Genomic DNA, 18,852 nt, shown 5'->3' on the forward strand with positions numbered 1-18,852 from the left:
TACCGTGATAATTGTTTATCATAAATACAGGTGACAAGTTTTCTTACCTGTTGAATATCCGATAGGTGTTAAAGGATTATAACGTCTATTGTCTGATAAACGATAATTGTTTACAATAATCATGCTTTTCGAATAGAAAACGTTTTTCAGTAAATTAAAGTGAAAGTTTGAATACCAGAAAAGTTGTTTGCATTGTCATAACAGTTTGTCATTCTTTTGTAAATGTTCAAAAAGAGTATGGGTAAAATGCTACAATCTTAGTGTTAAACAGTTATTGAATGGTCGGAGTGGTCCGAGAGATTGGCCATATTTTGCAAATTATGAAGTTCATTATGCTTTCATTGTGGATAAATACCGTGGGCCTATAGGAAGTAGTTCACTGCGTACGTCCATGACCATGTTTTATTTTCGTTTTTTTTCAACCAAGGTAAGCACTTTCAATATTCCTGATATATCAAAAATAGGCGCGCATGGCTTGTCTATAAGCGCATATCAAAAATAAGCGCATAGTGTTGGCTTAAGTATAAGCGCATATCAAAAATAGGCACATAAAAGTGTCACTAAAATTATTATAAGCGTATACGCTTATTTACCAGATTTTACAGTATTGTTCTTAACTCTGTGTATTCCTCATTGTGCTGTTTGTATTTTTCCTAATTCTCTCTCCCTGTACTCCATTTTATCTGTTTTTATTTTTCCTCAACTGTTCATAACTGTTTGTATATTTCCTCATTTGTTGCTCTCATTTTTTTTTATTTTCCGTTTGTGTTGCATGTATATTTCCTCATCGTTGCTCTTTGTATTCCACGGTAAATGTTCTGATCTTTTCTAGGAGAATCACAATGTCATCTCGGAGTCCTCCATGTTGTATCATTCTGTCAATCTTTACCAATCCATCTCGAGATTCTAACTTTTCACAAGAACGCTTAGCTGTATTAAATACACATTCATAATTATATAAATAAAGCAGAATTTCTTCTTTTTGTTTGAAAGATATGTTCACGATTTTTATCCAAGATAAACCTCTGGTTGACATAAACGCAGTAATGGATATGAGGAGCTGTCAAACACTTCAAAATATTATCATTTTTAGTTTTTGTGCAGTTTTAAGTCTCACACACATGAGTTTGGTCACATTACATCTCCAAGTTCATAATGGTAGAAGACCAAAGCTGTCCCTTTAAACATTATTTAGGCACAAGCCGACACCTGGATAGGACCCACAACCTTCAATTAGCCAGAAGAGTGGCATCCTTACATGAAAGAATTCTTTAGCCCAAGTGGTGTTCAGAAACCACGCAGATAGGGGGCTGTAAGTAAATTCAAAATCTGGGACCAAAACTACTAGGCTACAGCAGACTAAAACATTATGCTATGGTTTAGAATACACTTGATATAATTACCTTATACCATATATATTCAATATTTACATTGAAAAATGTCATCCGAATATTTCTAAGGACAACCAGCCAATTAAACAAGAGGACCATGATGGTCCTGAAGCGCTCACCTGTCCAAATGCAACCCAGTTCATTGTGGCTAAGTTTCATTGAAAACCACCAAGTAGTTTCAGAGTAGATGCCATTACAAAAATTGTTAACAGACGGAAGGACATTTAAGGCGATTTGTCTAGTCCACCATCTGTAAATTTTGTTGAACTTAAATTCACACTACTAAGGGCTAGGCCTTTTTTTCGACCGGGCATTGTAATTTCAACAATCTCTGTACAAGGTTCATGTAAATGTGGCCTTTAGAGTGTCAGTACTACTTTTGCTTTGGTTGAGCAAGTGACATTATTAGTCCTAGGAAATAACAAGTAGAGTAATTATTGTTACAGTTTATAAATATATTTTTATTTAACTAGCATCACATTGCTGACATAAATCTTGTGAATAATGATATCCACAGAAATTATACATTATAATATAGTATTTGTAATACAAGCTGGCATTTTTTATCTAAATAATACAAAAATGTATATAAATAAGAGATATGTTTGCCCACAGTATGTGATATTAAACATGCTAGATTGTTTGATAGACATTACAATATAAGCCTTGTGTATCAAATGCAAATTATAATTTTTCATGAACAGCATATGATATGTTTCTGATTTAAAAAGTAACCAATACCTTTTTAGTTGTAGAGAGCTATTAGTACTGGGTATTTTGCACTGCGAGCTTAGTATTCGGTCAAATAGAAGGATCACAAGCATATCTCCACATCCCTGAAAGATCCATACTATAGACAGAGAAATTCCCACTGATATGCCCGCATGTTGTAGAGCTTCATAGAAGCATTTGTTTTTACAAATAAATTCAACTTTATACGGCACATAGTGCCCCCAGTACAGTAATAAGTAAACAGCCATATACAAAACTATCTCACAACATCCAACTGTTCCTCTTCAAAAACAATTATATCATATGCTGTCATTGTCTTCAAAATCTAGTTCTTGTCAATGATAATATGTACTGATAACAATCGAACATGTTTCATATTTGCAGATACAGGGTTTTAACAGCTAGGTCAAAGATGAAGATTTTTTTTCTATGCATGTTATATTGTCCATAATTATTCAACACAATAAAAATGTTGTTGCAGTTTGAACGTTTACTGTTGCATACATTATTGCATTGTTGATATTTTTAATCACACGTGGCCAAAGTTAAAGTCAGGTAAAATGAGGTAATTTAGCATTATTTAACTTTTGACTGGCAAAAACATTGTGTTGTGATGTTAAATGCCAAATACAATGACAATATGTTGATAAAACACAAAAATGAAAACAGTATCAAACAGAAACAGATATTAACACAAGTAATGAACAAACACACTTTAAAAACTTTAACATGAAAGAGCTACAATGTGATCTGTGTAGATAGTAACATCAGTGCCAAGCACATAATATATACATAAATTACATAGTATAATTCTTTTAACAATCCTATTAAATTTAAATCATTTACTTATGTATACAAGTTTAAAGACACTATGTCGATTGTTTTTCATTCTATAAGCACTAATATTTGTCTTATTTACAGGTATTGGTGACATTAACCATTGACTGAGAGACAACAGTAACTGTAAAGTTTCTGTAAGACACAAATAGCAATTGTTTCTCATACAATAAAATGAAAATACCTTTACAATACACACTGCATGTTGCTGACAATATTCAAAAATGATTGGTCTATTTGATGATAGCAATAATTGTTAACCATTGAAACAAAGAAAACGTAACAACCAAATATTTGTTGCATACCACAAATTTGACCAAGTTGATAAATGTAAAACATAATGATACATCAAGCTTGTTCATGCAATAAATAACTTAAACTATAAAAAGTGAATTTACCAATTAACACTTTGCACATGTTAAAAAATTGATTTGTAAAATGGCAATTTTCCACCGAATGCTTAAATGGAGAAACTAGAGCTATCACTAAAGGTGATGAATGTACCCCCGCATGCACTGACACAGTACATTGCAATTTGACGCACACAAGATTGCATAATTATGTGGACTGTATGTATATAGACTGTATGTATACAGTATAGTAACAAAAAACAAAGTCCCATAACTATGCAGAATATTCATCTAAAAGAAAGTAACATGCACCATGCACAACTAGGGTTGGTACTGATCACTTGTATGAAGTTTCATTAAATTGTATGCAAGGGTTCAGAAGATTATGCGCGCACAAGATTGCATATGCAGACTATATGTACATAATATGTTAACAAGAAACAAAGTCCCATAACTCTGCAATTTTTGTCGTTGAAAGAACCTAACATGCCCCCATGCACAATTACTGTTGTTACTGATCACTTGTGTTAAGTTTCATTACATTGTGTCAAGGGGATGAGGAGAGATGGTGCGCACAAGATTGTGTCTACGGACAGACAGAGAGACAACCTGAAACCAGTATACCCTCCCTTACAACTTTGTTGTTGTTGGGGGGGGGGGGGGGGGGGGGGGGGGGAGGTACAATAATTGTCTTTTCAAGAGTAGAAGCAACAACAGACATAATATTGACAGACTGATTAGAAAATTCAATTTGACAAGCCCACCATTCTTAAAGATGGTGAGCTAATAAGCTATTTCAAATAGTGGAAACATTCCCTTGTTGTTTTTATGGTGCCCACCCACATAAAGCAAAAGCACCATACAGTACCAACTTCATATTTTTATGAAGTTGGCACTGTAAGACAGCCAAATGGGTGATATTTTCAAGAAACACATTAAGGATGCACAAATGAATAGTAATTTACTTATTACTGTTTATTATTTCTTAAACAAATAAATTATTTTATGGTCTGACCAATAGGTTTCCACTGTCCCAACTCTAGCGTCTAGATTTGAAAAAATAAGATCTAAAGTTGTCAAATAGTCAGTTGTTGATTCATTTACAAGTTGTTCACACACCAGAGTTTCTGATAAGTACTCTAGAACAGGTCTAGATTTAACCGCTACATCAATATTAAAATCCCCTAAAATAACCATAGGTATTGACACACTTACTCTTTGTAACAGTTCATCTCTCAAGAATGTGCGAAACATACTGTCAGACATACTTGGAGATTTGTATAACACAACAATCTGCACTTCTTGATTACCCTGCACAATCTTCACAATTGTGAATTCAAAATTTTCCGAATTAAACGAGCAATATGAAGATATATTCATTTCATTTCTGACATATACAGCTATTCCATGTGAAGGTCTGTGAGTTGGTGATTGTGACGATTGATCATTTCGTATCAGGCGAAAGCCATCTATATCATACTCAGCATCAGTATCAGAATAGCACAACCGTGTTTCAGCAAGACCAAATATATGTGATGACATGAGAGTATGATCATATTTGATATCCTTAAAATGTTTATGTAGAGACCTGCAATTATTGAAAGCTACTTTTAATGTTGAATCAACCGATTCTAAAGGAACATAGCACAACTCCAGTCTAGCACTATTTTGTAACCTGTCCATTTCAGTCTTTACTTTTTGATCAACTTGTAAAGCTTGCTCATTGAAATTTAGAATTTGTAGCTTATCTAACGATTTAACTCTACTCAATGCAACATAATGTAGGTGTGGAACTTTCCGTGTTTTCCGCTGAGACAGGTCAATTACAGCACTTTCTAAAGTAGTACCTTGTGCTCTATGAACAGAACGCCCAGCAGACGGTTGCAAAGGGTACTGAATCCTTTCAAATGTCTTTTTGTTGTATGTAAAAGACCTTTCGATGTCAAATATGGGTGTCCAATTATGGTCTATTTCTGAATGGTAAAATCCTCGGTTTCTATATTTTATCCTTGTTTCATTTCCAGCTTTTGCCTCATCAAACTGCACCCATATGACACTTGGTCGATTTGTCTCTACTTGCTTGTATTCTAGATGTTTTACAATACAAGAAGCTCCATTAGCTAATCCATCTTCAGTGTCTACATTAACTGTTAGATCATAAATCATTCCAACTACAACAAGTAACTGACAATGTAAATTTGCTGTTTTGTTTGGATCTGTTGGCAATTTCTGTATGGCTCTTCTGTTTTTCATTGAATGTTTTGGGAAACAACAGAATCATGACATGGTATTAAAACTTTCTGCGTTTTTTAAACTATCAATAATTTTTTCATTGAATATATGCATGTAATAATTTTCTGCAAACAGATGTGGCGAGTCCTTCTGGTAATTTGTGCATCTGTGTTTATTTCACACTGTTTTAGAACAGTTTTGTCATCATCTGTCAAACAATTGCTTCTAAGTCTGTTTAAAAGTTCTGCAAATTTCAAATCATCCTTTTGTCTCATAATTTCTGTCAATTCATACAATGAAAAGTGTTCTTTCCACAGGTTTATTGAGAGAGCTTCTGCATCACGAGTTAAATCATTAAATATCCAATCACCACTCACAGGTTTCAACTGAAACAAGTCTCCCACAACAATTACACTTACACCTCCAAATGGTATTCTTGTTCCTTTCAATTCTTGCAGTCTCTGATTAATAAAGTTTAGCATTCCATTGCTTACCATTGATATTTCATCAATGATCACAACTGACAGGTTTTTATACTTAGATCTAAAAGTATTCAAAGCATCACATGTTAATGATTGATTTGCTTGTTTGTATTTTTGTTTGAAGGCTGATGAAATGGTTGAACCATTGATGTTAAATGCAGCTTTTCCAGTGTATGCACATAAAAGAACTCTAATGTCATCAGGATTCTCGCCTTCTTTAAGATTAAGTATTCTATATAAGGTCTGATATAATGCTTTAATAACTACACTTTTGCCAACACCTGCACCACCTGAGAGGAATGTATATAAAGGTGCATCTTTGGTTTTCACCCAATGTATAACATGATTGTAAAATTGTTTCTGCTTTATGTTTAATGATTGCAATAGAGATCTATAGTCTTCATCAGAAAGAAGATTTTCACTTGAAAGTACCTGTGGAGCACTGACAGAACATCCAATTTCAATGCCAATATCATATTCCCGGTGCTCAACTGCTCTATCAGGATTGAAATATATAAATGTTTCTGACTCTACTGTTTCTTCTTCAGCAGTTTCAGCTTCTACTTGCTGAGTTCCAGGAGCTATTTCATCAAATGCATCATACTCTGCTTCTGCCAAATCTCTAGCAATTTCTAATTCTTCTGCATGGTGTTCATAATAAGAGCATTTCTGGTCAACTGTTTCTTTCAATGACTCATAGTATTCTTTGTATGTACTGAAATTTGCTGGCAGCAAATCAGTTAATTCATTTCTCCACGGATGAAATAATAGAAGTTTTTCTCTGTAATGGTTTTCTTCATCTGTTTTGTGACTGAATCTTACATATCTAATTACTTTTGAGTTTTGACGACGTCTGATTTTGATTCCACTTTTTAAAGTTATAACTGTTTCAATTTCCTCTAAGTCCTCATCATCTGTTACTTCCATATTATTTTCATCATCATTTCTTTCATCAGAGTCTCCATTTCCATCTGGATAAATCACTTCAAACTGTGACACATAATCCGCTAAACAATAATGCTGCAATACTTTTGGCCGTTTTGAGTATCTTTTAATAACATTGTCAGACATTATGTCTGTTGATTCAGCTGGCATATTTTCAAGTACAGAGGCAGGTTTCAATAACTGGACCCTTTCATTTGGAGTGGATGTATAATAAACACAACATCTCTTGTACTTTTGGTCAAGGGCATTTGAAGGACCAATAAACTGCCTCTTGAGCACTAACTTAAACGCTATTTGAAAACACATTTCCAATATGTCTCACTTGTCTTTTAATATCCAAGTTCCCATTCCTCGCTTCTTTGGCAGCTGCATGTAACAAATTACTCATACCTCTTTGAGATTACTAATATATGACACTATATACATTGCACAGGCATAAGGATCTAGCACAAACTGTATGTCTACATTTGCCCTCCAACCTTTCAACACATGTTCATTATATAAATTCACACGTATTTCACTTGGATGACGTTTCAAAAATACTTTTGGTGAATCCAATGAACTTCTGATACATTTGATGTAATCTTCCTCACTCATTTGCACAACTTTTGTCAAAAACTTCTCATATGACATACTGTATCCATCTTTTTCATCATTCATTTTTTTCTGTAATTGCTGATATAATTTATGGTACTTGTCTCTGTCAATTTCAAGAGGTTCCAAAATCATAGTCTTTGGAATTGGTGGTAGTGGATAACCAAAGCGACAAAGTCTGTCTTCTCTTTTTCTACAAGTTCTAGAATGTTTGTGAGTTTGAATTTCTACAAGTGAACCAACAGCTGGATTACTGATAGAACATGTCAAATACTGATCCACATATGTGGTCAAGTCATTAATGGAATCCACTTTGTATTTTGGTGCATTCTTTACCCATACAATCATGTGAATGTGTGGAGACCCACGCTGCTGAAATTCAACTCTGTAAAAATAATCAGCAATTTCTCCAAGTGGTTTGTGCTCACTCTTAAGAACTGTATTAATAAACTCTTGTACTCTGTGGTCAAAATATCTAGAGCAAGTGACTGGATCTGACTGAATAAGTTTAATCTTTTGTTCCCATGAAAGTCCTTCAATTTGCTCATCAGAATAGTTGACCTTATAATTTAAAGTAGCTAACATTTTCAAAAGATCAGTCCATCTAGTGTCGGCAGAAGACAATGACATGAACCATGTTGGCATACCTAACTGTCTTAGCATTGCATATACATCTTTCTTTCGAGACTCCAAATAAGAAGGTGAGTTTCGAAGTTGTTTAAATAAATAGTAACCTTCATCATTTCTGACAATATTATTAATGTACTCAGAGTTCATTATCTGAGCTGCAGTCATGTTACTTGTACCTGTTCGACATCTTCTAACAGCAAGGTTGGCTTTATCATTCAGCTGTTTCATTTGTATCTTTTTCAGTTTAAAGAAAATATTTGGCAGACAATTAGCAGCCCTTCTGTCTTGGCTTCTCAACTCCCATTTTGCAATGTCACTATAATTTACTGGCACAATTCTTGCTTCGTTTTCAAGACGCCTTTTACCACAAAATATGCTAGGGAAACAAAGATATTCTGAATCTGTATCTTGAAATATGCTAAGTGGTCGTTGACCTTCCCCTGGTGCGAACGTAAATGTCATGTTTCGATTTTCAAGGTTGGCATCGTCTAGTAAAGTGTCAATATTTCCAACATTTTCCTGTGCGACTTCTTCTGCATCTGAATCATACAGCTCTTCACTATTATCTGTAATGTCTAAAGTTTGTTGTCTTGATTTTTCTTCACATGTACAATGGTCATGGATTTCAGCAAAAACATTTTCAAAGTCCTCAACGTCAAAATTTGATGCATGTTTTATTAATGTTTGAAAACAGGATCGCAATAAAGTGCTGTAATCTTGGTCATAAGTAGACTCCTCCAAAAGGTCAGCCATACAAGAGTCAAAATCTTCATAACTGGTATCCTTTAAAATTTCCACTTGAGACTCAAAGAATTCATTCAATATTTGATTACTGTTTGCTGTTACACTTTCAATCCAATGCTCATCGATTTCTACATTAGCATTTTTATAAAGTTCACTGTTTTTCATTAAACAATGTAAGGCAACAAGTACTTTGTGGGGTCTAACATTTTCAGAGAAAGCACATGACTTAAAAGACATTTTTTTCTTCAATTTTACTGGTACCGTAACATTTTCATCAAAAGGTCTTGGTAATGCATTTACTACAGGTTGAATATCAACAGGTACATTTACAACATTTCCTTTAATTGACAACTTGCGACCTCTTGGCAGTTCTCTTAATTGCATAAATGGTATACGTAAAGCAATTAAACGCTCTTCTAATGAGAAAAGTTCCAACTCCTTTGGCTTAACTGGCCACTTCATCCCATTTAAAACAGACAATTTCGGTACTTTACCACTGTTTATGCTAGATTTACATGTTCTACAAACCCATTCCTTGTTATCGACTGATATCACCCCTGTTAAATATTTTTCTTTCTCTTTGCAAATTAAATATTTCACTTCTGTTACACTGTGTTTGAACCATGTTTGATGACAACAACTGCATATATATACAGGCAAAAGTGATATTCTTTCTTGAAAACGATCAATACAAGTGTCAGTATAATGTCCGCACCGTCTTCTCTTTTTCTGCAAGCATTCAGCTTCAGAGAATGAAGGATATTTTCTCTTGGAAACTTTCCTTTCACTATCCAAAACCTTTTCAGCATCTTTACACCTTGCATCTAATCTCCATTGCTGTTTTGCAATTCTTTCTCTTTCCAAATTATATGGATTTGATCTTGATTTTCTCTTTGACTTATTTTGTATTTCAAGTTCTCTTTGTTTAATGTCATCACTTGTTCGTTTCTCTCTTCTTTGTTTTGCTTCCCAAAGCTTAAATTCTTTTACTAATCTCGCCCTTCTTTTCGACATCTTCTCATTTTCTTTCTCTTTCTCTCTGAATTCTTCAGACTGTCTGGCATTGCGCTTTGATTGAAGCGAGCACTGTCTATCTTTCTTCTGATATTCTTCAGACTGTCTGGCATTGCGTTTTGATTGAAGCGAGCGCTGTCTATCTTTCTTCTGATATTCTTCAGACTGTCTGGCATTGCGCTTTGATTGAAGCGAGCGCTGTCTATCTGTCTTCTGATATTCTTCAGACTGCCTGCAATTGTGCATTGATTTGAGCGAGCGCTGTCTATCTTTCTTCTGGTATTCTTCAGACTGTCTGGCATTGTGCATTGACTTGAGCGAGCGCTGTCTATCTTTCTTCTGATAATCTTCAGACTGTCTGGCATTGTGCATTGACTTGAGCGAGCGCTGTCTATCTTTTTTCAGATAATCTTCAGACTGTCTGGCATTGCGCATTGATTTACGAGTATACTCTTTATCCTTATTTTTAAATTCATCACTTTGTCTTTTCTCCTGCATGTAAGTTCTCATGTAAATTGTTCTCGAAGGCATCTTTTGCTTATTTGTTTGCTTTAATTTACTTCTTTGCATTTGATCTTTGAAGTACTTGCCTATGAGTGTTACAGGAGGATCACAGTTTGAATCTTGTGGCGATGTTTCTTTTTCACAAGCAGTACTATGACGACTAGGAGACTTCTTTTTCCTCTTATTTGTCACAGTTTCCCATTCATTTAAGCCAGGAGTGCCAGTATCATCATTGACTGATTCAACATTCTGTTCACTTAAACACATTGTTGGTTCACAATAAACACTGGCAAAATGTATGAGCAATAAGTCAAATTGCTCTGTTATGTCGATCAACATACTGTCATACAAGGCATACATGTATGTAACAAGATCTTGTAACTGATGAAACGAAATAAGTATTGATGTTCCACTTTCTGAGGACAACCCAGTTAGACCATGTGAATGTGAATCAAAAAAGAAATATTGGTCTTCCTTCTTAAACACAGCTGAACAAATTGATCCAATCATAAGTAGCAAGTAAGAGGACTTGGTAAATGCAGTATCCAATGATTGATAAAGAGAAGGTAAACTCATTGTAGCAAACTGCTGTGTGCAAACACCAGAGATGACCTCTAACTTGGTAACAGAAATCTGTTTATTCATGATATTTATATTGACTGGAAGTTCATCAAAATTTAACAGGAAATTCCTAAATTTGTTTGTTCTTTGGAGCTCTTGGACAGTTTTCTTATATATTGAATCCCCATCTAAAAGAACCATATCCAAGTCTTTGCTGCAATTCAACCTTGAATAATTTGCATGAATCAAGGAACACATAGCATTTAATGTGCACTGCCTGCCACGTGACTCTACACTGAAAATATTTTCACCTTGATGAAATGAGCCCAGGATAAATACATCAGAACCTGCTGGTCTTGAGAGTGTATTGAAAACTGGTGCAGCAACATATGACGGTTCACAAGCAGACAAAACAGATGATTCTATTTCAGATGTAAACATAGTACAATCAACTGGAAAGTATAATCAGTTTCAATTCCGGTTTCACTTGGTAAACCACTAGGAACATTTTGCATACAACTTTGTAAATCATCAAGCATATCGGTTGGCAAATCACAAGGCAAATCATAAGGCAAATCATTCAGCGCAGATGGCCCAGAGGGCTCAGAGAGGCGGGCATTGACCCCCATCTGCTTTTCAGTGCCCTGTACAGATAGATCTGTACCCATACCAGATGGCCCAGACGCAGACGCGACATTAGGCACAGGCCACAGTGGACCTGTAGGATCATCCCGACCCTCATCTGACGTAGCTTCATCAGGATTGACACCACTCTTCTCAAAACCATTCAACTCAACCATAGACCTGAAAATGTAAAACAAAAAGGTGCATTTTGAGAAAGACTCTGTCTCAAAATGTTTACAATGAAAAACATAAAGAACAGGACATAGCTTAATTTTAAACTAGAGCCTTCAATGAAATAACCCACCCCCTTTCCCTACAGCTGTTTGTTCAAGATGTTTTTGCAAAGGTATAATTATTTTTTCAAATGGTGACAGGGGACCGAAATCATAAATTAACAACATTAACATCTTGGCATTCCAACAAAATTACAGAACACTTGTAACTCTCAAAGTGAGTAATAAAGTTTAGACTAAATTGTCGAAGTAATTCTGTCATAAGTGAAATAAAGCTAACATACAACTGTAAGGACTCAATTTTCAAAACATGTTGGTGTTCATTTACCTAACACCCATGTCAATCCCTCTATCTGCTTCTCTTTTCTCTCTCATGCGAGCAGTTTTAGCCTTCCTGGCTTGGCTACAGGACTTGTTTCTTAATTTTGGCATCCTAAGTACAAATGTAATAGTAAATATAGTAAAGACATTTTTTTCAATTATACAAGTATTTATGAAAGTTTATGTAAGCTGGCAGAGAAATGTTTTAAACTTTATACAATAATTATTTATAAGCTTGAACTCCAAAGGCCTCACACAAGAAAGGTTGGAACCTATATGACAAATAAGCCAAGTACCGAACCTTTACAGGAAAAGATGAAATATCATCTAGTCTATAAAAACTTGGTGTTTCAGTAACAGTGACCTTGATCTTAACAATAGTCGAGGTCTCGGACTGTGTGTCTTAAGCAGATATCAACTATAATAAGACTAAATGCAAGCTTGTACATGTTAAAATGACCAACTTAACTTTACCATCCATTTTCTTCTGAGCACTGACCCTGTTATTCAACATATATCAGAGAATTAACATATATCAGAGAACTGGGAGTCATGGAATAGAAAAAATATTTGTTTGCATTCAAATTATATTACCTCACTCCTGAAAGTCCCTATCTTATGCTCTCTCAACAAACACTTGAATTCCTCAAACAGGTCACCTCCTCCAACACTAGAATCACTATCACCACTTATCTCTCACTATCAGTTTGTTAATCACTATTTTCACTATATTAATCTGTCACTATCAGTTTTTTTGAGTCACAATATCTAACACAATAAATATAATGTACAAAAATAAATTGTCACAAAGAATGTTTTCAGAAGGCTCAAGTTGATACTAGAAGAAAAAGAAAAGTTTGTTAGTCAATGTAAGATTGATGATATGTTCATACATCAACAAGAAGATTTTCAAAATCTTAAATAATAAAGACAATATTTCATTCCAAATTAATAACGGGGAGAGCTCAATGACCTTCAAATCACTTGTCTCTCTCAGCTTTGGGTTTAAGTCTCACTTAGGCATGTAGGACATTGAATTCTGGTCTACGGTTGGAAAATTGAATACTGCTTAAATGCAAGTACACACATTGTTGCACAGCTTGATGTAAAAAAGACGAACATAATAGTCCTGAATCGCTCAGCTGTCCACACATGATCAAGTTTTGAGCTCACAGATCAAGACAAACATTTGGAGCAACTTTCATGAAGATGCATTGAAGAATGTGGCCTCTAGAGGGGTCAAAAAGTCCATTTACAAGCTATGATTATACTGAAACTTACTTTTAAAATCACAGGAAATTATTTTTTAATCTATAATATGTCTCACTTAAAGTATATCAGTAGACTACTTTTAAAGTAATTTGCGGATATGTAAGAAATAAAGCAAAACATAAAGAGATAACCGTGTTCAACAAGGAAGTGTTCTCCCTGGAAGAGGCCCTTTTCATCACTGGTAATTTTTAACAGAAATGTGTGTTTACTGTGTAAGGATCATGATCCGAATTTTTTCTTTTTATTTGAAAATTGTTAATACAACAGGACTACTGATAGCAACAAAATCATTCAATCCACAGCCTTTAGCAAATCTATTTTTACCAATGGCACTTACCCGGTACGGCTGAAGCCTGCGATACCCAATAATAAAGCATTGTATTGTATTATTAATAATTGCAAGTCAATAATTTGACTAATGGGTACAATTCTGTTTTTGCAGAATTTAAGCGCATTTCAAACATGATTTTTCTGCCATCAATGCAGAAATTCTAATAAACATTTTTTTCTTCCTCGGACAGAGATCAGGTAAGATCCACTCCAGCTGAAGAATCCTGAAAATATAAAAATATCATCAAGGTGAACATTCTGACCAATTTTCATGAAGATCCATTGAAAAGTATGGCCTCTAGAGACGTCACAAGGTTTTTCCATTTTGAGACCTACTGACCTAGTTTTAGACCGCACCTGACCTAGTTTCGAACTTGAATTAGATATAATGAAGGTGAACATTCTGACCAATTTTTATGAAGATCCATGGAAAGATATGGCCTCTAGAGAGGTCAAAAGGTTTTTCTATTTTTAGACCTCCTGACCTACTTTTTTTTATCACAATTGACCCAGTTTCAATCTTGACCTAGATATCATAAAGGTTAACATTCTGACTAATTTTCATGAAAATCCATTGAAAAGTATGGCCTCTAGAGAGGTCACAATGTTTTTCTATTTTTAGACCTACTGACCTAGTTTTTGGCCGCAGGTGACCCAGTTTTGAACTTGACCTAGATATCAAGGTTAATATTTTGACCAATTTTCATGAAGATCCATTAAAAAGTATGGCCTCTAGAAAGATCACAAGATTTTTCTATATTTAGACCTGCTGACCTAGTTTTTGACCGCACGTGACCCACTTTCAAATCTGACTTAGATATTATCAAGGTGAACATTCTGACTAATTTTCATGAAGATCCATTGAAAAATATGGCCTCTAAGGAGGTCACAAGGTTTTTCTGTTTTAAGACCTACTGACCTAGTTTTTGATTGCACATAAACCAGTTTCGAACTTGACCTAAATATCATCAAGGTAAACATTCTGACCAATTTTCATGAAGATCCTTTAAAAAATATGGCCTCTAGAGAGGTCACAAGATTTTTCTACTTTTAGATCTACTGACCTAGTTTTTGATCGCAGTTGACCCAGTTTCAAACTTGACCTATATATCATCAAGATAAACATTCAGACCAATATTCATACAGATCCCATGAAAAATGTGGCCTCTAGAGAGGTCACAAGGTTTTTTCATTATTTGACCTACTGACCTACTTTTTGATGGCATGTGACCCACTTCCGAACTTGACCTAGATATCATCAAGATGAACAATCTGACTAATTTTTATGAAGATCCATTCAAAAGTATGTCCTCTAGATCGGTCACAAGGTTTTTCTATTTTTAGACCTACTGACCTAGTTTTTGACAGCACGTGACCCGGTTTCGAACTTGAGCTATATATCATCAAGATGAACATTCAGACAAACTTTCATACAGATCCCATGTAAAATATGGCTTTTAGAGAGGTCACAAAGTTTTTCTATTATTTGACCTACTGACCTTGTTTTTGAAGGCACGTGACCCAGTTTCGAACTTGACCTAGATGTCATCAATGTGAACAATCTGACTAATTTTCATGAAGATCTCATGAAAAATATGGCCTCTAGAGAGGTCACAAGGTTTTTCTATTTTTAGACCTACTGACCTAGTTTTTGACCGCACATGACCCAGTTTCGAACTTGACCTAGATATCATCAAGATGAACATTCTGACCAATTTTCATAAAGACCCCATGAAAAATGTGACCTCTAGAGTGGTCACAAGCAAAAGTTTACGCACGAACGCACGCACGGACTGACGGACGGACGACGGACGCTGCGTGATCACAAAAGCTCACCTTGTCACTTTGTGACAGGTGAGCTAATAAAAAAGAACTTGCACTGTATAATTTAATTCAAGGTGCGTTTGCAAGTTAGCACAGTCAACTGTAAATGTGCTTAAATTACAGGAAACACTAAAAGTTTCTTTTATCACCTTTGTAACTGATTATTCAAGTGACTTTACTTTCTTAAAACAGGGGCTTCTGTTGTAAAGGCCCCCGACTATGAATCACTTGTCCCTCACTAATGTGGGTTTGAGCTTCACTCAGGGCTTTGAATTCTTTATGTGAGGAAGCCATTTAGCAGGATTACAGGTCATCGGTTCTAACCAGGTGACCACACATGATGAAATCATGCACAGAGGAGTATCTGGGGTCTTCCTCCACCGTCAAAGCTGGAAAGTCACCATATGGCCTATAATTGTTTTGATGTGATGTTAAACAAAACAAAAACAAAGTATCTTAAAATAATGTACATTTCTAAAACAAATAACAGCAACAATACTTTAACAGTGCAACCTAATTTGAAATTGGTCTGAATCCAAAGACACTTACGTGAAACAATGACCGAATTACATATGAGCCAAGCTGCCCAATATTGTACAACTGGAGTGCTGTAACTGTCTAGGTGTGACAAAACTGTAGGCAATGACCACCTGAGAAAAGGAAAAAAATCAAACTCAAACTGTCTGATCCATAAACACTTCTGTAACAGGTTTTTATACAAGAACTGCAGCTTCATTTTGCAAGAGCCAGATATAAGTAAAATATTATTCTTATTTCCAGAGTTAATAGTAGATTAATTCTGAATTCATAATGACGATCAGCGATTTATTTGAAATTACTTAATCTCTCGATGCTTCTTCTGAATTCTCCAGCTGCTAGATGAGCTTGTACGAGCAACTAGGCAGAGAATGGAGAAAACGTAATCACACGGAAATTATCGATATTCCTTATGAATCAACTACATTGAGACAAAATTTTATTGCCAAAAAAATGTAATTTTCCTGTGTACAAATTAAAAGTTTCAAAACTTAAAATTATTCCACACGAATATGTTACTTTCATGCTGAAGTATCCTTAAAGTTTCTAATAATAGGATTAGGCCATATTGACCCTAGGGGAATAATTTGAACAATCTTGTAGTGAATCACTAGATGATGTCACACAGAAAATATCAAAGCCTTAGGACCTGTGGTTTTGGACAAAAAGAATTTCAAGGTTTTTCCCTATATACATGTAAGTCTATATAAACCATGTGGCCCCAGGGGCGGGCGGGCCATATTTGACCCTGGTAGAGGACCACTAGATGATTCTACATACCAAATATCAAAGCCCTATGCCTTGTGCTTTTGGACAAGAAGATTTTCGGGCCAGCAGTTTCACACAAGAAGATTTTTAAAGTTTCTTTTATATACTTACAGGGCAAAGTGACTATTCCCTCTGGCAGCAATGTTTTTGACGAATCATAATAATTTGAACAATCTTGGTAGAGGGTCACACAAGGACCACCTGTGTAAAATTATTCTAAAATTGGGCTAGCAGTTCCACTCAAGAAGATTTTTAAAGTTTGCACTATATACATTGTACATATCTATAGAGAAAAGTGACTATGCACTCTAGTGGCCATGTTTTTTGAAAAATCAAAATAATTTGAACAATCTTGGTAGAGGGTGACATTAGGACCATTTGTGTGGAATTATTTCAAAATCGGGCTATTGTTTAGGAGAAGATGTCTTATGAAGACTTTTTTAATTTTAGTTCTGGCAGTCCTATGTGCAACCAAGCGGAACCGTTTGAACACCTTTGGTAGAGGGACCACCCAAGGAACATCACGGCCAAGTTTCATCAAAATCCATTCATTGGTTCTGGAGGAGATGTCGTTTAAACACAAATGTTGACGAAGGACTGACAGACACAGGATGATCACAATACCCCACCATGAGCACTTTGTGCTCAGGCGAGGTAAAAAAAACATTACTGATACCTGATTTTTCTGCCTATAGGTTTATTAATATCCCATTTGTGCATTACTTGGTCTATTTTCTCTAATATTTCATCTCTAGACGGTTTCACCACCGTCCATGCCTCGGGACCATATGAAGCCAGTATGATGAGAAAATCAGCAGCTTTAAAACTTACACCAAAGTCTTCCTCATTTTCATATGACAACAGCTTCCTGAAGAAATTTTAAAGTTAAAAATGTATCTAAATATTTCATCATATTTAAGTGAAGCAATTCTAAAGCAAATACACCAATATATGGGGTCCACATCAACATATTTACCTATTACATTATAAGTTTTAGATGAATTTTTTTAATATCTATGCATGCAAGAAACCATTGCAGACTTGACAAGAAATTTGACATTACACATTTGTTTTCTCAATGTGATCTTGATCTCTGAACCATGGGTCTGGGTCTTGCACATGGCTTAACATCTCAAATCATCATCATCCCGAGCAATTTTAAAATCCCTTTATAGATGGAACACCTATGAAAATGGCAGAAAAATATCATGTTAAAATTTTACCCCAAATTGTGACCCAGACTTTGAGTCTGGGGTCTGAATCTTGTACATTGCATCAATTAATTATAGGGAACAGTTGTTGTCCTTGGCCTCCAAGTTACAACTATGGCCTCTATAGTGTACACATGCTTTTCCTTTGATCTGACCTTTTAACTGGCCTAGTTTTTGACCCTTAATGGCCCAGATTCAATCTTGACCTAGAAATCATCAAGGAAATCCTTCTGACCAAGTTTCATAAAGATTGAGTCAAAATTGTTCCCTCTAGTGTGTTCACAAGCTTTTCCTTTGATTTCCTTTGATTTGACTGGATAACCTAGTTTTTGAACCCACATGACCCACATTCGAACTTGACCTAGAAATCATCAAAACAATCATTCTGACAAAAGTTTCAAAAGTTTCATAAATGTTGAATTACAACTGTGGCCTCTAGAGTGTTCAAAAGCATTTCCTTTGATCTGGCCTACTGACCTAGTTTTTGAACTCACTTGACCCAGTTTCGAACTTGACCTAGAGATCACCAAGACTAACATTCATACAGATGGGGTCACAAATGTGGCCTCTAGAGTGTTCACAAGGCAAATGCTGATGCACGATGCACGGCTGAGGCCGGACGCCGGACAATGACTGGTCACAATAGCTCACCTTGAGCATTTTGTGCTCTGGTGAGCTTAAAATACTATAAATGCTTCAAGCCATCTACTGACAAA

At 35.2% G+C, this 18,852-nt stretch overlaps 1 protein-coding gene across 1 annotated transcript in view; it reads right to left on the reverse strand.

The window, feature by feature from the left end:
- Positions 1-388: 388 nt before the first annotated feature.
- The window catches only part of LOC128555321 (protein zer-1 homolog), a 41,156-nt gene continuing 22,692 nt past the window's right edge, over positions 389-18,852 (reverse strand). The window contains exons 4-6 of the mRNA XM_053537405.1: positions 17,602-17,793; positions 16,170-16,270; positions 389-930 (exon numbers count right to left, since the gene is read on the reverse strand). Of these exons, the coding sequence (XP_053393380.1) occupies positions 785-930; positions 16,170-16,270; positions 17,602-17,793 (439 nt within the window). The 3' untranslated portion in view covers positions 389-784. The remainder of the gene's footprint in view (positions 931-16,169; positions 16,271-17,601; positions 17,794-18,852) is intronic.

The sequence above is a fragment of the Mercenaria mercenaria genome, chromosome 2 (assembly GCF_021730395.1).
Source record: "Mercenaria mercenaria strain notata chromosome 2, MADL_Memer_1, whole genome shotgun sequence".
NCBI classification, from domain to species: Eukaryota; Metazoa; Mollusca; class Bivalvia; order Venerida; family Veneridae; genus Mercenaria; species Mercenaria mercenaria.